We start from the raw sequence: 16,425 nt of genomic DNA, 5'->3' as shown, positions 1-16,425 counted from the left end.
CTTTGGCCAAATAGTCAAGCACGTGCCATGCTCCTTTCCCCCAAATTAATGAATTAAGTGTTTTCAGAAATCTTTAGTGCAGCAATTTTTTTGTTCTTTGGTAGAGGTTTAAGTGAATCATCTTCCTTTGCAATAGCAAAAGCATTAATTTCTATGAAACTTCATTCGTTGGGTCACTTACCTCTCTCTTTTGCATGCATCTTTCACTGACACTTCCATAACAGAAAAGCCATACAAGGGCTGATACTTTAAATTTCAAAATGTGAAATACTGTTCTCAAAACCAGTAGCTATACATGCATGAAAAGATATTGAACAAAGTCTGGCTTAAAGCAAAGAAATGCCCAGTCTTTTACAAATATATTGCCTCCTACAGTATATAGGAATCTGTGGAAAACAACTTAAGTTCTGTACTAATTTTCCACAACTATCCAACAACATATATTCACCTTTTGAAGTGTGGGAGTTTAGTGAAAGAGGAAATTGGTAACTAATGGAAAGCTCCTTTTGGATCAAACATGAAAGGAATCACAGATCCTTATATTTTAATAGATCTGCTATTCTAAACTTCAGTAATCTGAAATGAAGTGAACTGGTCGTCCTGAAGACTAAGTGTAAACATTTCCTTTGTTGATGCTTTTATGTGCGTATCCAGAAGAGGACAGTGTCCACCACGTAGTTAAATTTGATTTGTAGTATTTAATTAAAGAATAGACTGGAACTGAGGCAATTTGTGAAGTGTACGTACTATTTAGCAATGAGCACTTCTGCACAGAAAGCTATGAATATATTTTTCTAGCTTGCCGTTTTATATAGGAGGATGGGTTTAAGAGAGGCTGGCTGCTAGCAACATATAATCAGCAAGGGATTGTTTTTCAATAAAAGTACCCAAATGTTCCTCTCAAACACACCCTCGTATATAAATCACCAAGCTAGAAAAAAATTATCATTCCTGTGTGTGAAAGTAATCTTTCATGGATTAAGCCTATTTCCTTCATTGCTTATAATTACATCAGCTAAATTTGAAAGTGATGTCTGTTGTTTTCTCCATAATGTGCTCATATTTATTTTGTTGCTGCAATACCAATTTTGAATGGATCAAAATGTTCTTTCAGGGGTTAAAAATTAGAGACCTAGAGATATAGAAAATTAAAGATAGTCAAATATTAGGCCTAACCATATTGACAGTGTCCCAGTGAATAAGAGAAGGGTTGTAAACTAGAAGTTTACCTTCAGTATCTCTAAGCAGATTTCCTTTCAGAAGTCATTTATAGAAGGCAACCAGATTAAGAAAGTTTCAGAAAGCTAACTTTAGCTTTGCATAATGAAAATATTTGTTCTACTGTAAAGAATAACTAGCAACGATAGTGGCATGATTTTAAAGGGTTGCTCCTCAAAAAAAAATCACTTCTGTCTGAAAAGCATTACTAGTAGGTAAAACAAAAGATTAATATTGTAGTTACAGTAAATTTATTTTTTTAATCTTGTTTACTTTATGCATTTGACATTGTTAGAGTTCATCTCCCCATATACAAACTTTCTCATGTGTGTGTGTGAGAAAGACCCATGAAGAAAAAAGAAAACATTTTTAATCATGAGGAAAAAACAACAAAAAAACAACAACAAGTCAGGGAAGCTCAGTGGCAGCTGTAACAAGCTACTTTTCAAACCCCCCCCCCCCCTTTTTTAAATTGGCTTGATTTCAAACTGTCCCTTTAAATTTAAGTGACAGATTAGACTATGAACATTTCCAGACTAGTCATATTTCGGTACCATTCTTTTTGCTGTTTTTCAATCTTCTGGGTTGACATAAGTGAAAAAGGCTTTGAACACGTTTTAGCTTGAAGAAGTCCACCTCATAGATCAAACTGGCACCACACCTCATTAAATTCCCAATTCTAATTATTGAGCAGTGTCCTGTGCTCTATATCAGAATTAGTTATATCACCCATATGCAGATCAGATGGATGCAATGTCACTGAGCAGCATCATATAGCAAATTAGCAGCACATTCAACGTTATCTTTGGTTTCAGAGTAGCAGCCGTGTTAGTCTGTATTCGCAAAAAGAAAAGGAGTACTTGTGGCACCTTAGAGACTAACAAATTTATTTGAGCATAAGCTTTCGTGAGCTACAGCTCACTTCATCGGATGCATTCTGATGTTATCTTTGATATTTTCAAGTTACATGCTATCACCTTTCTAGTAGGAGTCAATGACAATGAGAATTTCAACAGCTGGAGCACAACACTCAAGTGTTTCCCAACAATTACTCCTTGATACAATCAGGTTATTCATATTAACAAAAGTGATCATAGCAAGGAATATTCCTCATACCAACTAGCTTTGTTTTTCCATTTCCTTGGCTCACCATATTTATTCGTATCGCTCTAAAACTGAAATAAAGGCAGATGAGGGCCCAGAATGCTTTTGACAGCAAACATTGGAGAATGGGCTGGTAAAAATGTTAGCAAGCTGGATATGCAACATTTGTTCAAGGATCTCCAGCAAGACTTAAGTTGAAAGGCAAAACAAAGCAAGCAAGAGTTAAAATACTGTATTAAAAAAAAATCTAGGCCATTGAGATACACTAGTCTGAACAGTGTCCAACGTAAAGGAAATCAAATCAGTAACAGTGCCAGCAGTTACGTCAAACTACGAAGATGAATCTGTTTACTCTTTTTAGAGCCCAATTCAGGAGTTCTCCTCTTGCATATTTAAAGAGAAGTGAAGCTAACAGAGGTTATTAGGTGCGACATATATCTCCCCAAAACATTCTAAGCTTTGTGTGTTAGTTTGATGATCACCATCTAAGTTTTTGCACTTTGAGGACAGACTGCATCTAAAGGATATATTCTAAAATAAGCATCCAAGTAGTCTGCATCTAAACAACATTTTGTAAAAAAGTGTGCCTACTGGTCCAGTTACATAACATGAGCAGAACTGCAGTTCAGTTGTGGTGTAATTATGTCACTCAGCTAAACGCATTAGCATTGACCAAGAATCCAAAGACAGATCAAAACACTGAACAACTTCTTCCACCATGGAAAGTTCTCTTCGAGGCAAAGTTTAGATTTGCAGTGCTCTGCGGGGGAACCTATTTGCAGACACCAAATCCCAAAGCGTTGCCAAGGTGCCAGGTAAAGAGCTGACGTTACTATGCAATATACAAGATATATTCACTATCTGAGCCTTTCTTCAAGCAATGTGCCACAGCAAATTAGAAATTGTTACAAAAATGGTTACAGCTAAACCAGTTTTATGAAGAGCACTAAACATTAAAGGATACAGGGCAAGACATGCAGCTAAGGGATGGAAAGGGAGCCTAGTGATCAAAAAGTTTAATGAGACACATTTGTAGGTGGAAAGTGGAGTAGTGTCAGGGGACTGAAGAATGAATAATGGAGCTTAGAGGTTCTAGTCACCTCTTGTTTACAATTCTGACAATATAATTTTATAACAAAACTTGTGGAAACTAGCCAAGCTATTGTTTCCTATACTTTGAGAAAACTGGCTTTCGTTTAAACTTTTCCAGTGGATTGTATTTATATACTGTAGCAAACAAATGCAGCTGTCATTTTTACAGAGGGTCTTAATGGTCCTCTCCCTCCCATCCCAATTTCTCAGGCAACAAAGGGGGGATTACAAGTCTCCATTCTGAAACATCCACTTTCACCGAACATTTTCCTCCCTCCCTCCAGCTGCTACTACAGGACTTTCAGGTGACAGGTGAAGGCACAGAGAAGAGATCACCAATAATAAACAAAAAGTAGTATCATTAAGGGGTCTTAAAGGAACAACACAGTCCGTCAGCATCTTTGCCTGACCCTAGTACTCAACACTCCTTGTCTTTGCTTGGTTTGGGAGGCGCTGATGTTCAGAGGTGGAACCTGACATCAAGTCTCCCACATTACCATGCACTGCAATGGCCCCGGAGATTTAGTTGTGAAATGCAGATGTCAAGTAACTAAGGTACCTCTTAATGCACTTGAGCGAAAATGCTATTTTAATGCCTGCCTTAAGAAGTATTATCCCATCTGTTAGTAATTGTGACCTTGCTTATTTCCAAAGGGCCAGTTATAGATCGGTACTTTAAAAACATGTCAATGTTGGGACTGAACTGTAATGTACACGTTAAATTGCCTCTGCACTGAAACTTGAGAATAGTGGTATCTATTACATCTCATTAACTCTGGCCCTATTGTCCTCCTTTACCGGCAGAGACATGAACAAACAAAAATGGATTAATTGGACCGCATAAAATGAACCTACGCAATGTACATAAGTTTTAAAATAAAACCGCTGTGTTTAGACTTCAGTTTATTGTGATGTCAAGTTAGCAATATTGCGATTCAGTCTTAATACAAGTAGGGAGATCAAGTGACTGGAAACTAAAAAAAGCAACAGGATGCACAAATCATTAAAAATACATGATGAAATAAGAGCTAGCATCGATTTCAACAAGACTTTTTAAAATGAGTTAAAACATGTCCATTTTAAAGCATTTGCTATCTATATATATAAAAAAATGTATACCCTTGCTTACTAGTTAAAATGGAATGGTATATAATAGTTTACTTCAAAATGGTGATAGTCTGTTAATGTAGGAGAAAGGATTCCTTATTAAAAGCACAGAGCAACTATCTGCTTTTCTTTTATCATACCGCAGGGAAAAATATCTACAATTATCTTTCACAGGAGTCTCATGGTTTTTGCCTACATGGCAATAAAGTTTACAGTATATCTTTAAAAAGAATAGGCAACATCCTACCTGTGTTTTTTGATGCCGTTAGACAGAGACTCTCCACCACCACCACAGACCTTTCCACCTCCACTACAGACCTTTTCTTCGGACATGCTGGAGGTTATTGTATTGTTGGACTCCACGCTGTCCTCTGAGTACGTTGTTACTGTTTCAAATCCACTTAATGATTTTTCAGATTCTGAATCTGCAAGAGAGCAGGTGCATGTTAATGAATATAAACTTCAATGGTAGACTTCACAGACTAACAGAGACCTTCTACCTCATACAAAACTCTGAAACCTAAGTAGGTTACTTTGTTCTGATGACAGCATCCGTCTGGTAACTACTAGTACCTCAAGACTGCTGATACGCCATACCTAGAAATGGATTAAAGGATCCTGGGTCTTTTGAGATGGGGCGGGGGGGGAAGAGAGAAAAAGGGGAGAGAAGAAGATAGTGGGACTGCATGGAGAGGTAGATACGCTGGAGGGTAGGGATAAGATACAGAGGGACCTAGAAAAATTGGAGGATTGGGCCAAAAGAAATCTGATGAGGTTCAGCAAGGACAAGTGCAGAGTCCTGCACTTAGGATGGAAGAATCCAATGCACCGCTACAGACTAGGGACCGAATGGCTCGGCAGCAGTTCTGCAGAAAAGGACCTAGGGGTTACAGTGGACGAAAAGCTGGATATGAGTCAACAGTGTGCCCTTGTTGCCAAGAAGGCCAATGGCATTTTGGGATGTATAAGTACGGGAATTGCCAGCAGATCGAGGGACGTGATCGTTCCCCTCTATTCGATACTGGTGAGGCCTCACCTGGAGTACTGTGTCCAGTTTTGGGCCCCACACTACAAGAAGGATGTGGAAAAATTGGAAAGAGTCCAGCGGAGGGCAACAAAAATGATTAGGGGACTGGAACACATGAGTTATGAGGAGAGGCTGAGGGAACTGGGGATGTTTAGTCTACGGAAGAGAAGAATAAGGGGGGATTTGATAGCTGCTTTCAACTAGCTGAAAGGGGGTTCCAAAGAGGATGGCTCTAGACTTCTCAGTGGTAGCAGATGACAGAACAAGGAATAATGGTCTCAAGTTGCAGTGGGGGAGATTTAGGTTGGATATTAGGAAAAACTTTTTCACTAGGAGGGTGGTGAAACACTGGAATGCGTTACCTAGGGAGATGGTGGAATCTCCTTACTTAGAAGTTTTTAAGCTCAGACTTGACAAAGCCCTGGCTGGGATGATTTAGTTGGGGATTGGTCCTGCTTTGAGCATGGGGTTGGACTAGATGACCTCCGGAGGTCCCTTCCAACCCTGATATTCTAGGATTCTATGATTCTAACGCACACGCACACGAAGTATGTCAGTTTTTACTTAAAGTTAATCCATTTTAGGTCTTATTTAAAACTCAGCGCCAGTGTCACATTAAAACTACTGGCTCAGCCAACCAGAAACTAGTGCTAGTTAATGAAGTCGGTATTTCAGAATTTCATTTTAAATTAACAATTTCTTGTTCTTCCCCTACTCAGATTGCACATGAAGTACGTGTTAAATGTATTTGTTCTAACTTGTATGAGGTGAATTGAAAAACACTATTTCTTTTGTTTATCATTTTACAGTGCAAATATTTGTTATCAAAAATAATCTACACCAATTTCAGTTACATATATGAAAATGTAGAAAAACATCCAAAATACTTAATACATTTCAACTGGTATCCTATTGTTTAACAGTGCAATTAAAACCGCAATTAATCGTGATTAATTTTTTTCAGTTAATCGCGTGAGTTAACTGCAATTAATCGACAGCCTACTTTTTTTTTTTGGCAACTGCGTTACACTGTTGACTCATATTCAGCTTGCGATCCACTAGGACCCCCAGAGCCCTTTCCGCAGGACTCCTTCCCAGGCGGTCACTTCCCACTTCGTATGTGCGCAACTCATTGTTCCTTCCTACGTGGAGTACTTTGCATTTGTCCTTATGGAATTTCATCCTGTTTACTTCAGACCGTTTCTCCAGTTTGTCCAGATCATTTTTAATTTCAGTCCTATCCTCCAAAGCACTTGCAGCCCCTCCCAGCTTGGTATCATCCACAAGCTTTATAAGTGTACTCTCTCTGCCATTATCTAAATCATTGATTAAGACACTGAACAGAACCAGACCAAGAACTGATCCCTGAGGGTCTCCACTCGATATACCCTTCCAGCTTGACTGCAAACCACTGATGACTACTCTCTGGGAATGGTTTTCCCAACCAGTTATGCACCCCATCTTACGGTAGCTCTATCTAGGTTGTATTTCCCTAGTTTGTTTATGAAACGGTCATGTGAGACAGTCTCAAAACACTTACTAAAGTCAAGATATACTATAACTACCGCATCCCCCCTATCCACAAGGCTTGTTACCCTCTCAAAGAAAGCTATTTGGTTCGTTTGACACTATTTGTTCTTAACGAATCTGTGCTGTTACTTATCACATTATATTATAGGTGTTTGCAAATTGATCGCTTAATTATTTGTTCCATTATCTTTCCAGATACTGAAGTGAAGCTAACTGGCCTAATTCCTCGGGTTGTCCTTATTTCCCTTTTTACAGCTGGGCAAATATAGTCCATTTTGCAGTCCTCTGGCATCTCTCCCATCTTCCATGACTTTTCGAAGATGGTCGATAATTGCTCAGATACCTCCTCAGTCAGCTCCTTGAATATTCTGGGGATGTACTTCATCAGGCCCTGGTGACTTGAAGACATCTAACTTCTCTAAGTAATTTTTAAACTTGTTCTTTCCCTATTTTAGCCTCTGCTGTTACCTCATTTTCACCGGCTTTCACTGTGTTAGACGTCCAATTTCTACTAACCTTTTTGATGAACACGGAAACAAAAAAAGTCATTTGACGCTTCTGCCAGTTCCACGTTTTCTGTAATTGTCCCCCCCATTAAGTAATGGGCCTAACCTGTCCTTGGACTTCCTCTTGTATTTATAGAATGTTTTCTTGTTACCCTTTATATCTCTAGCTAGTTTGATCTTGTTTTGTGCCTTGGCTTTTCTAATTTTGCCCCTACATACATGTAGTATATTTGTTTATATTCATCCTTTGTAATTTGATCTAGTTTCCATTTTTTGTAGGACTCTTTTTTGAGTTTCAGATCATTGAAGATCTCCTGGTTAAGCCAGATTGGTCTTTGCCATACTTCTTACCTTTCCTATGCAGTGGGATAGTTTGCTCGTGACCTTAATAATCTCTCTTTGAAAAAGTGCCAGCTCTCTTGAACTGTTTTTTCCCTTAGACTGGATTCCCATGGTATCTTGCTTATCAACTCCTTGAGTTTGCTAAAGTCTGCCTTCTTGAAACCTGTTATCTTTATTGTGCTGTTTTCCATTACCACCATTCCTTAGAATCATGAACTCTACCATTTCATGATCACTTTCATCTAAGCTACCTTCCACTTTCAAATTCTCAACTGGTTTCTCCCCATTTGTCAAAACCAAATCTAGAACAGCTTTCTCCACCTTCTGAAAGAAAAAATGGTTTCCAAACACATTCCACTATACAATACACTTGTGATATACCATAAGACCCCAGAGAGGAAAAGGAAGAGGTAGACTTGCTTATTGTATGTACATAGTTTGTACTGTTGGTCACTTACAAGGCTATCTTAACCTTTGACCCCTCTCTGGTCTGAATACAGCCCCTCAGATACTAGGGTCTCATGCCCTTACCTTGTCTAGGATGCAATCTTGTGATTCTCCCACGGGGGGCTGTAGCACAGGGCACAATCTATCAGCCAGGATTATTCTGTAGGCTTAACTAGGTTTGGAACCTGTGACCAGTGATAAACAGTGACCAGATAGACTTCTTCAAACAAAGTATTGTCTATTTACCATCAAAAGAATAAAAGAGAAAATATGCTTATCTATCTTACTTGGAAGCTTGCTATCCCTCAGCACAGACTCTAGGCAAGTCCCTCTTTACTCCAGACCCCTGACTTCCAGGGTCTGTGAAAGCCACTTCTTGTCAGCAACTCTCCACAAACATTCACCCCCTCTCCTTTTATCCCCCTACCCACAAAGAGTTTTGTCTCAGCTTCCAGGACTTTCAGTTCTCCTGTGTTAAACTGGAATTCATCTTAAGCTAGTCCGCTGAGCTCAAACAGGGGGTCAGAGATGGGACAAACCAAATGGGTCTACCATTCTCCTGCTTGCATGGAAAGCTATTGTCCTCTTTACTGAGTATCTATTGTCAACCCCTCTTGAATTAATCCCTTGTACTCATACAGTAACCCCTCTCTTACAGCGGTCAGATTTGGAGCTGCTCTAGTGCTCTTCTGTAAAACCTTTGAATATTATATGTTCTGTCACAGATTGATCACTAGAGAGGAAGGGGAATTTCTAACTAGCTGAAAAGAAAGCCAGTCCACATCGTGGAAGCCAAAATTCACAAGTACCAGAGGACTGACCAGGCAGCAGGAGGCCCTTCTAGGCCATGGAACTATAGCTATGTGACAGTTATATCAAAAGTACACTGACAGCAGGCGTGGTGAAGGTCACCAAGACATTAATCAAGGGAAGATAACATGCAGGCGAACCCCGATAGCCTAGGATGAACAAGAGTGCTAATTTCTAGAAAGGGGAATTCAGATAATAAATATATCTGAATAAGAGAAGTTGCAACACACAACAATGCACACGGATTAAACTGAGACCAAATATTAGACCAACACCAAGGCAAGTAACAAAAACATTAGCCTGGGGAAGAAATCCACATATTGTCTAAGCAGGAAGCTGTTAACCAAAGATCAATTCTTCAAGTTAATGAAAGCGACAAATGAGCATCTTTAAACAGCATAACCACAGCCACACTAGCGGTTTGCAAGGATATAGTTAAAACCATGTTTAGACCAGATCTAGAGATTAAGCACTACATGAAAAGATGAGCCAAATCAGGGCAGTTTTAGTTTTACCAAAATCCAGCTTGACATTTTGTTTTTACCAGTCTAAGATAGTTTTGCTTTGTGATTTACAGTCCACGTTTCCCTGCTTAATTGTGACGTTCAGAAAGAGGTATATCACCCCTCACCGCACAATTTACACCTGTTTAGCCAGTTTCTGCACTGCAGACACTAAATTTGTGATTGCAGAACCTCCAAATTTGAACTCAGTTTAGACATGCCTCCCGAAGTCTGTATGGTTACCCAAAGCTTATCCGGATAATTCATCTTGCTAGAGCATACCATTAAGCCTTGGAAAATTGTGTTCCCACACAATACTTCTTCCCCGTTCAAGCACACTAGCTAGGTTTCGGGGAGTCTACATTTAAGTATCTGACTCTGGGATGAAAAGCCACACTGCTGCTATTTAACATTGTTTTTATGCATCTTAGTAGTTTCTGCATGTTTTCCCAGTATGGGAGGTTAGAGATACCTGGAAATGTTGTCATCTCAGTCTGAGAGCTTGTCTACATGGGGACATCCAGGAAAATTAATCCAAATGAACTAAAAGTGAATATGAAGTGGATAGTTAAAATCACATTAAATCCCTATGTGGATTTTGTTTTTCAGCATTAAAGTGGCCTCAACTAAATTTCACTTTATTCACTTACTTCCAGAATGAATTAAGTGAACCTGAATTGAGGCCACTTTAATTCTGAACAAGGGTGTTCACACATGGGTTTGATGCAGTTTAACCCACTTCAAATGCACTCGCTTTTAGTTTGGGTTAGTTTTCTGGACAACCCTGTGTAAACAAGGCCTGAGTTAGCCTCTGTCAGCAGAGAGTTCAGATTTACAATAAGCACCATTTAATACACTCCAATGTCAAGACATACTAAATCAGAAATGTCAGTTTTACTATAAAAATTTGTCTTGTGTAGGTCAGAGCTCCTTTCAGAATCTGACATAACACTCAATATTTACTGGCCTTCCCTGCTGTACCACTGGATGTTATGATGAATTATACATAAGCACATAAACCAAAAATAGCATTAAGAGAAAAGCCTTAGCAAAATGGCATTTCTTCAGTAACTGACCTCAACGTATTTCTAAAAGCAGTATATAGTAAATATGCAAACAAGATTATAACAGGGACTTTCATTTGTAAAATGCACGAATGTTGTCAATAGGAAAAACAACAAGGAGTCTGGTGGCACCTTAAAGACTAACAGATTTATTACTTTAAGTAATGAGGGCCAGAGATTCTAAAATGGGTCTCCAACCTGCTTAAGTTTTGGGGGGCCAAAACACAGACCTGTCAGTTACTGGCTCAGGAATACATTCTTCATGCAGAAGAGTGAATTGAGATGGCTTCTACAGCTAAGACAAAACTGTGTTGTAGCTAAGTTTAAAAAAAAAAATTGAAATATGCCTAGTGCATAGAAAAAATGGTTACTCACCTTCTCATAACTGTTCTTCAAGATGTGTTGCTCATATCCATTCCAATTAGGTGTGTGCGCGCACTGTGTGTACAATTCGCCAGAAGGTTTTTCCCCTAGCAGCACCCATCGGGTTGCTCTGGAGCCCCCTGGAGTTGCACCTTCATGGCGCCACATATAAGGCCCTGCTGCCTTGCCAGTTCCTTCTTAGAATCATAGAAGATTAGGGTTGGAAGAGACCTGAGGAGGTCATCTAGTCCAACCCCCTGCTCAAAGCAGGGCCAACACCAACTAAATCATCCCAGCCAGGGCTCTGTCAAGCCAGGCCTTAAAAACCTCTAATGATGGAGATCCCACCACCTCCCTAGTAACCCATTCCAGTGCTTCCCCACCCTCCTAGTGAAATAGTGTTTCCTAATATCCAACCTAGACCTCCTGCACTGCAACTTGAGACCATTGCTCCTTGTACTGTCGTCTGCCACCACTGAGAACAGCCAAGCTCCATCCTCTTTGGAACTCACCTTCAGGTAGCTGAAAGCTGCTATCAAATCCCCCCCTTACTCTTTTCTGCAGACTAAACAAGCCCAGTTCCCTCAGCCTCTCCTCGAAAGTCATGTGCCCCAATCCCCTGATCATTTTTGTTGCCCTCCTTTGGGCTCTCCAATTTGTCCACATCCTTTCTGTAGTGGGGGGCCCAAAACTGGATGCAATACTCCAGTTGTGGCCTCACCAGTGCTAAATAGAGGGGAATAATCACTTCCCTCAATCTGGTGGCAATGCTCCTACTAATGCAGCCCAATATGCTATTTGCTTCTTGCCGGATACTCCAACAGCAACAAACAGCTGGTTCGACTTACAAAATGGCTTAGTTCGTTCAATAAAAAAGGCCAATGCATGCCGCATATCTATGGAATGGAGCCTCTGCTTGTGACTATTGACATGGTGTTTCGTGAAAAAGACTGGAAAGAATAGGTCTTGATTAGTGTGGAAATTCGAGACCACCTTCAGGAAGAATGCCAAGTGGAGTCACAGTTGTACCTTATCTTTGGAGAAAATGGTATACGGAGGGTCGGATCTGAGAGCCTTGAGCTTGGACCCCCTTTTGGCTCATGTAGCCTTTTTGGTTGCAATAACGTTATAGGAAAGGTAGAGGAGTGAGCACATCGCTAGAGGCTTGAATGCCCCCCCCCCCCCCATCAGCCTTGAGAGTATCAAGTTACGGTCCCAAGCGGGGGTGGCTGCTGAATAGGATATAATCTGACCAATCCCTTGAGGAACTGCTGCACCATTTCGTTAGTGAAGATGGTGCGTCCATGCTCTCCTGGGTGAAAAGCTAAGATGGCAGCCAGGTGAACCTTTATCGAGGAGTGAGACAAGTCCTGCTGTTTCAACTTTAGGAGGTAGTCCACGACAAAGGGGACCGACGATTGTGTTGGAGGGATACGATTCTGCGAGCACCAAATCGTGAATCTCTTCCACTTGGCTAGGTTAGTCGCTCTGGTTGAAGGATTTCTGCTACCCAGAAGAACCTCCCCCATGGGGTCTGAGCATGTAAGCTCTAGCGGGTTCAACCACACAGCTTCCAAGCCATGAGGTGGAGAGATTCGAGATTGGGAAGCTGAAGCCATGCGTGTTGCTTATCCTCATCCGTGATGAGGTCCGGAACTAGTGGTAGAGTGACTGAGTGTCCACCGATAGCTCCAGTAACATGGTGTACCAATGCTGATGCGGCCAGGCCGGTGCCACTAGGATCACTGAGGTTCCGTCACTCTGGATTTTGAGGCGACCTTGTGAATCAGAGGTATGGGAGGGAACGCGGAGAACAGGCAGTCCTTCCATGGAAGGAGAAACACATCTGCCGACGAATCTGGGATGCGGTTTAGGAAGGAGCAGAACTGTAGGCACTTCCCGTTGGCCCTTGTGGCTAACAGATCGATCTGGGGAACTCTGCACCGCTGGAAGATATTGTTTATTATGTCCAGGTGGATAGATGACTCGTGGTTATGAAAAGACCTGTGAGGTGGTCTCCTAGTTTGTTCTGCAACCCTGGAAGCTAGTACACTCCATACTTTGGAAGCGTCCTATGCAGAACTCCCACAGTGTGAGGGCTTCCTGACATAGGGGAGAGGAGCATGCTCCCTCCATCTGTTGATATAAAATATCGCTGTTGTATTGTTTGTCAGGACCAATATGCACTTGCCCTCCAGGAGAGGCCGAAAGGCCTGACATGCCAGCCAGACTACCCTGAGCTCCCTTATATTGATGTGAAGCATCAATTCCTCCTGAGACCAAAGGCTCTGAGTTCTGTGCTCCCCAAGGTGTGCCCCCCACCCTGTGGCTGAGGCTTTGGTGGTCAGACATCGGGATAGATGGGTCCTTGACTAGTCAGTCATCTGCCTTTTCCAACTGACATACATTTGGTAAACACCAGAGGTGCCGATGATAGGCCAAATGGTAGTACTGTGAATTGGTAGTGGGAACTCCTGACTGTAAACCTTAAGAAGCGCCTGTGAAGCGGGATTATGGAAATGTGGAAGTATGCGCCCAAGTTGAGAGCAGCATACCAATCTCCTGAATCCAGGGACGGGATGATAGTGGCCAGAGACCATTCGAAACTTTAGTTTCTTCATGAACCTGCTGAGATTGTGCAGGTCCAAGATGGGTCTGAGGCCCCCTTTTACTTTCGGAATTAGGAAATACCAGGAGTAAAACCCCTCTCCCCTGAGCTCCGGCGGAACCTCTTCCACAGTCCCCGCTGATAGGGAGGGTTTGTACCTCCTGAATGAGAAGTTACTCATGAGAGGGGTCCCTGAAAGTGAGTGGGGTGGGGGGCAAGGAAAATTGGAGAGAATATCCCATCTCTACTGTGCGAAGGACCTAACGGTCTGAGGTGATTTGGGACCATGCTCAATAGAAATGGGATAGACATTCCGAAAATGGGAAAGAAAGATCCAGTTGAGAGGTGGGTATAATGCCCTCGGGCGCATCCTCAAAAGGTCTGCCTCGGGCCTGGTGGCTGCCTGGACAACCCAGACCCCGTTATTTGGGGATCGCAATTCTGGTTTCTGGGACACCTACAGTTCTGGTACTGCCTAAACTGCCCCGGTATGGTCGTGTCGTGGGTTGAGGCCTAAATTGTCTACACTGGGTGGCAGGGGAGTCTTTCAGACTGTAGAGTATCGAGCCTGTTTTTTCGAAAAATAACATGGCCCCCTCGAATGGTAGGTCCTGAACTGTCTGTTGGACCTCCCCACGGAGGTCCGAGGCCTGCAGCTATGAGCACTGGCACATTGTGATGCCCAAAGACATCGTCTGCGCTGCAGAGTCCGCAGAGTCTAACACCGCTTGCAGCAATGTCCTGGTGACCGTCTTGCTCTTATCCACGAGAGCCGAGAATTCTGGATTAGAATCTGTTGGGACAAGGTCCGAGAATTTGGACATTACATCCCATGACTTGAAAGTTATAAGGGCTAAGGATCGCCTGCTGATTTGTGATATGAAGCTGGAGCCCTCCGATGTAGTATATCTTCCTCCTGAAGAAGTCCAGCTTCTTTGCATCCTTAGCTCGAGAGGTAGGCCCTTGCCTTTCCCTCACGTTAACAGTCGTCACTACCAACGAGTCCAGCGGGGGGGGGGGGGGGGGGGGGGGCGTGAAACAAGTATTCATAGCCCTTCGAGGCCATAAAGTACTTTCTCTTGACTCCCTTAGCTGTAGGAACCAGAAAGGATGGTGTTTGCCACAGGGTTTGTGTTCTCTCCTGAATGGTCAGGGGAAGGGCCACCCTAGTGGATCCTGCTGGGGATAAAATGTCCACCATTGGGTCTGACACCTTGGTGACCCCCTCCATCTCTACCCTGAGATTCTGAGCGGCCCGCCTCAGAAGTTCAAGGTGGGCTCTGCTGTCAGGAAGGGGAGGCCCTGAGGATGTTCCTGCCACTGAGGAGGAGCCCGAAATTTGTGAGGCCTCCTCCTGTCCATCTGGCTTCTCAAAACACTACAGTTCCACCCGCAAATTGGAGTCTGCTTTGGTGCCGGCCCTGGTACCGGTTGCAGCGGCAGCACAGTCCATGATACTGAGTGTAGCCGTGGTGCCGGGTGCAGTACCAATTGTGTCGCTGGCGGCGGTAGCGGTGGCTGATGCCTAGGAGAAATCTCTGGCCCTTCTCTCAGACATGACCGAAAAGAAGTGTACCAAGGTGGATCCATTGGGACTCGTGGAAAGCCCATGGGGTCCAAAAGGGCCACTGAGTCGGCACCTGAGCCGGTACCTGTCATTGTGGTGGCCAAGGTACCAAAGGGAAAGTTTGGGTCATCCCCGCTGACTGGGAGTGCCAGTGGCTACGATGTCAGCTTCCCTGGGACATATAAGTCAGTGTCCAATGTGGATTCCGACGAGCCCGCACGCAGAGACCTTGGTGGCGCCGTGCCTGTCGGTGCTGGGGAATCTGTGCCGGGGCAACGTAGATCATTGCTGAATCACAGCTGGCTTGCCCCTGGACTTCACTGGTGGCCCCTGAGTCATTTGTGGCCTCAGGACTGGTGCCGTGACACCGTGGTTGGGGGACTGCAGACCTGTCAATGTTATCAGGTCCTGCGCCGCCTCATAACTCTTGGTGTGGAAGGGAGGTCCAAATCCTCCACCTGGGTCTCCTCTGGTGTTTCCGGACCTAATGGTCCCTCCCATGGGCCTGGAGTCAACTGAACTGGCTGCTGAGCTGGAGAGGAGGTGCGGTCTTGCACCCGACTCCCTTCCTTGGGTTCACGTTCCCATGCGTGGGAAGGGGAGTGCCCTCTATCAGTCTTCCTGTGCTGCTTCTTCGGGGGAGAAGGAGGAGACTGAGTGGTGCTGAAATTGATCCTGTGCCGTGCCCGGCACCGGGGAATGCTGGTGCCGAGGGTCTCTGACCCCAGAGTCCTTCCTCAGCACCTGCCGGACCAAAGCCGGTGCACTGCGCACTGATGCAGAGGAGCTCAGTGCTGTGTCCATGGGGCTCAACTCAGATTGGGGGTGGAAAGCTGCTTCCATTAGCAGTAACTTTAGTCTGTGATCCCTCTCCTTCATGCGGGGGTGAAAGCTCCTACAGATCTTGCACCTGTCTGCTTGATGGGACTCCCCCATACACTTTAGACAAGCTGAGTGCGGGTCGCCCTGGGGCATAGGTTTCTGGCAAACCCCGCCCGTCTTAAACCCCTAGGTCCAACGCATGCCCCAGACCCGGGATAGGGACTGGGAAGCGGGGAGGGAAACACCTCCCAATACCTCAAGTCCAGATGTCTAACTAACTACAACAATTTTTAAAAACTGTCATTATTTACAAAA

The 16,425-nt window shown here is 43.4% G+C and overlaps 1 protein-coding gene across 10 annotated transcripts in view; it reads right to left on the bottom strand.

Moving 5' to 3' along the window:
- OSBPL1A (oxysterol binding protein like 1A) overlaps window positions 1-16,425 on the bottom strand; it is a 135,659-nt gene that overhangs the window by 27,243 nt on the left and 91,991 nt on the right. For all 10 annotated transcript variants that reach the window (XM_037892735.2, XM_037892733.2, XM_037892736.2 and 7 more), the window contains one exon: window positions 4,769-4,946. In XM_037892735.2, coding sequence (XP_037748663.1) covers window positions 4,769-4,946 — 178 coding nt within the window. The remainder of the gene's footprint in view (window positions 1-4,768; window positions 4,947-16,425) is intronic.

This window comes from Chelonia mydas, chromosome 2 (genome assembly GCF_015237465.2).
Source record: "Chelonia mydas isolate rCheMyd1 chromosome 2, rCheMyd1.pri.v2, whole genome shotgun sequence".
Taxonomy (NCBI): domain Eukaryota; kingdom Metazoa; phylum Chordata; order Testudines; family Cheloniidae; genus Chelonia; species Chelonia mydas.
The sequence above is the reverse complement of the archived record's forward strand: the minus strand, read 5'-3'. Positions and strand labels throughout refer to the sequence as shown.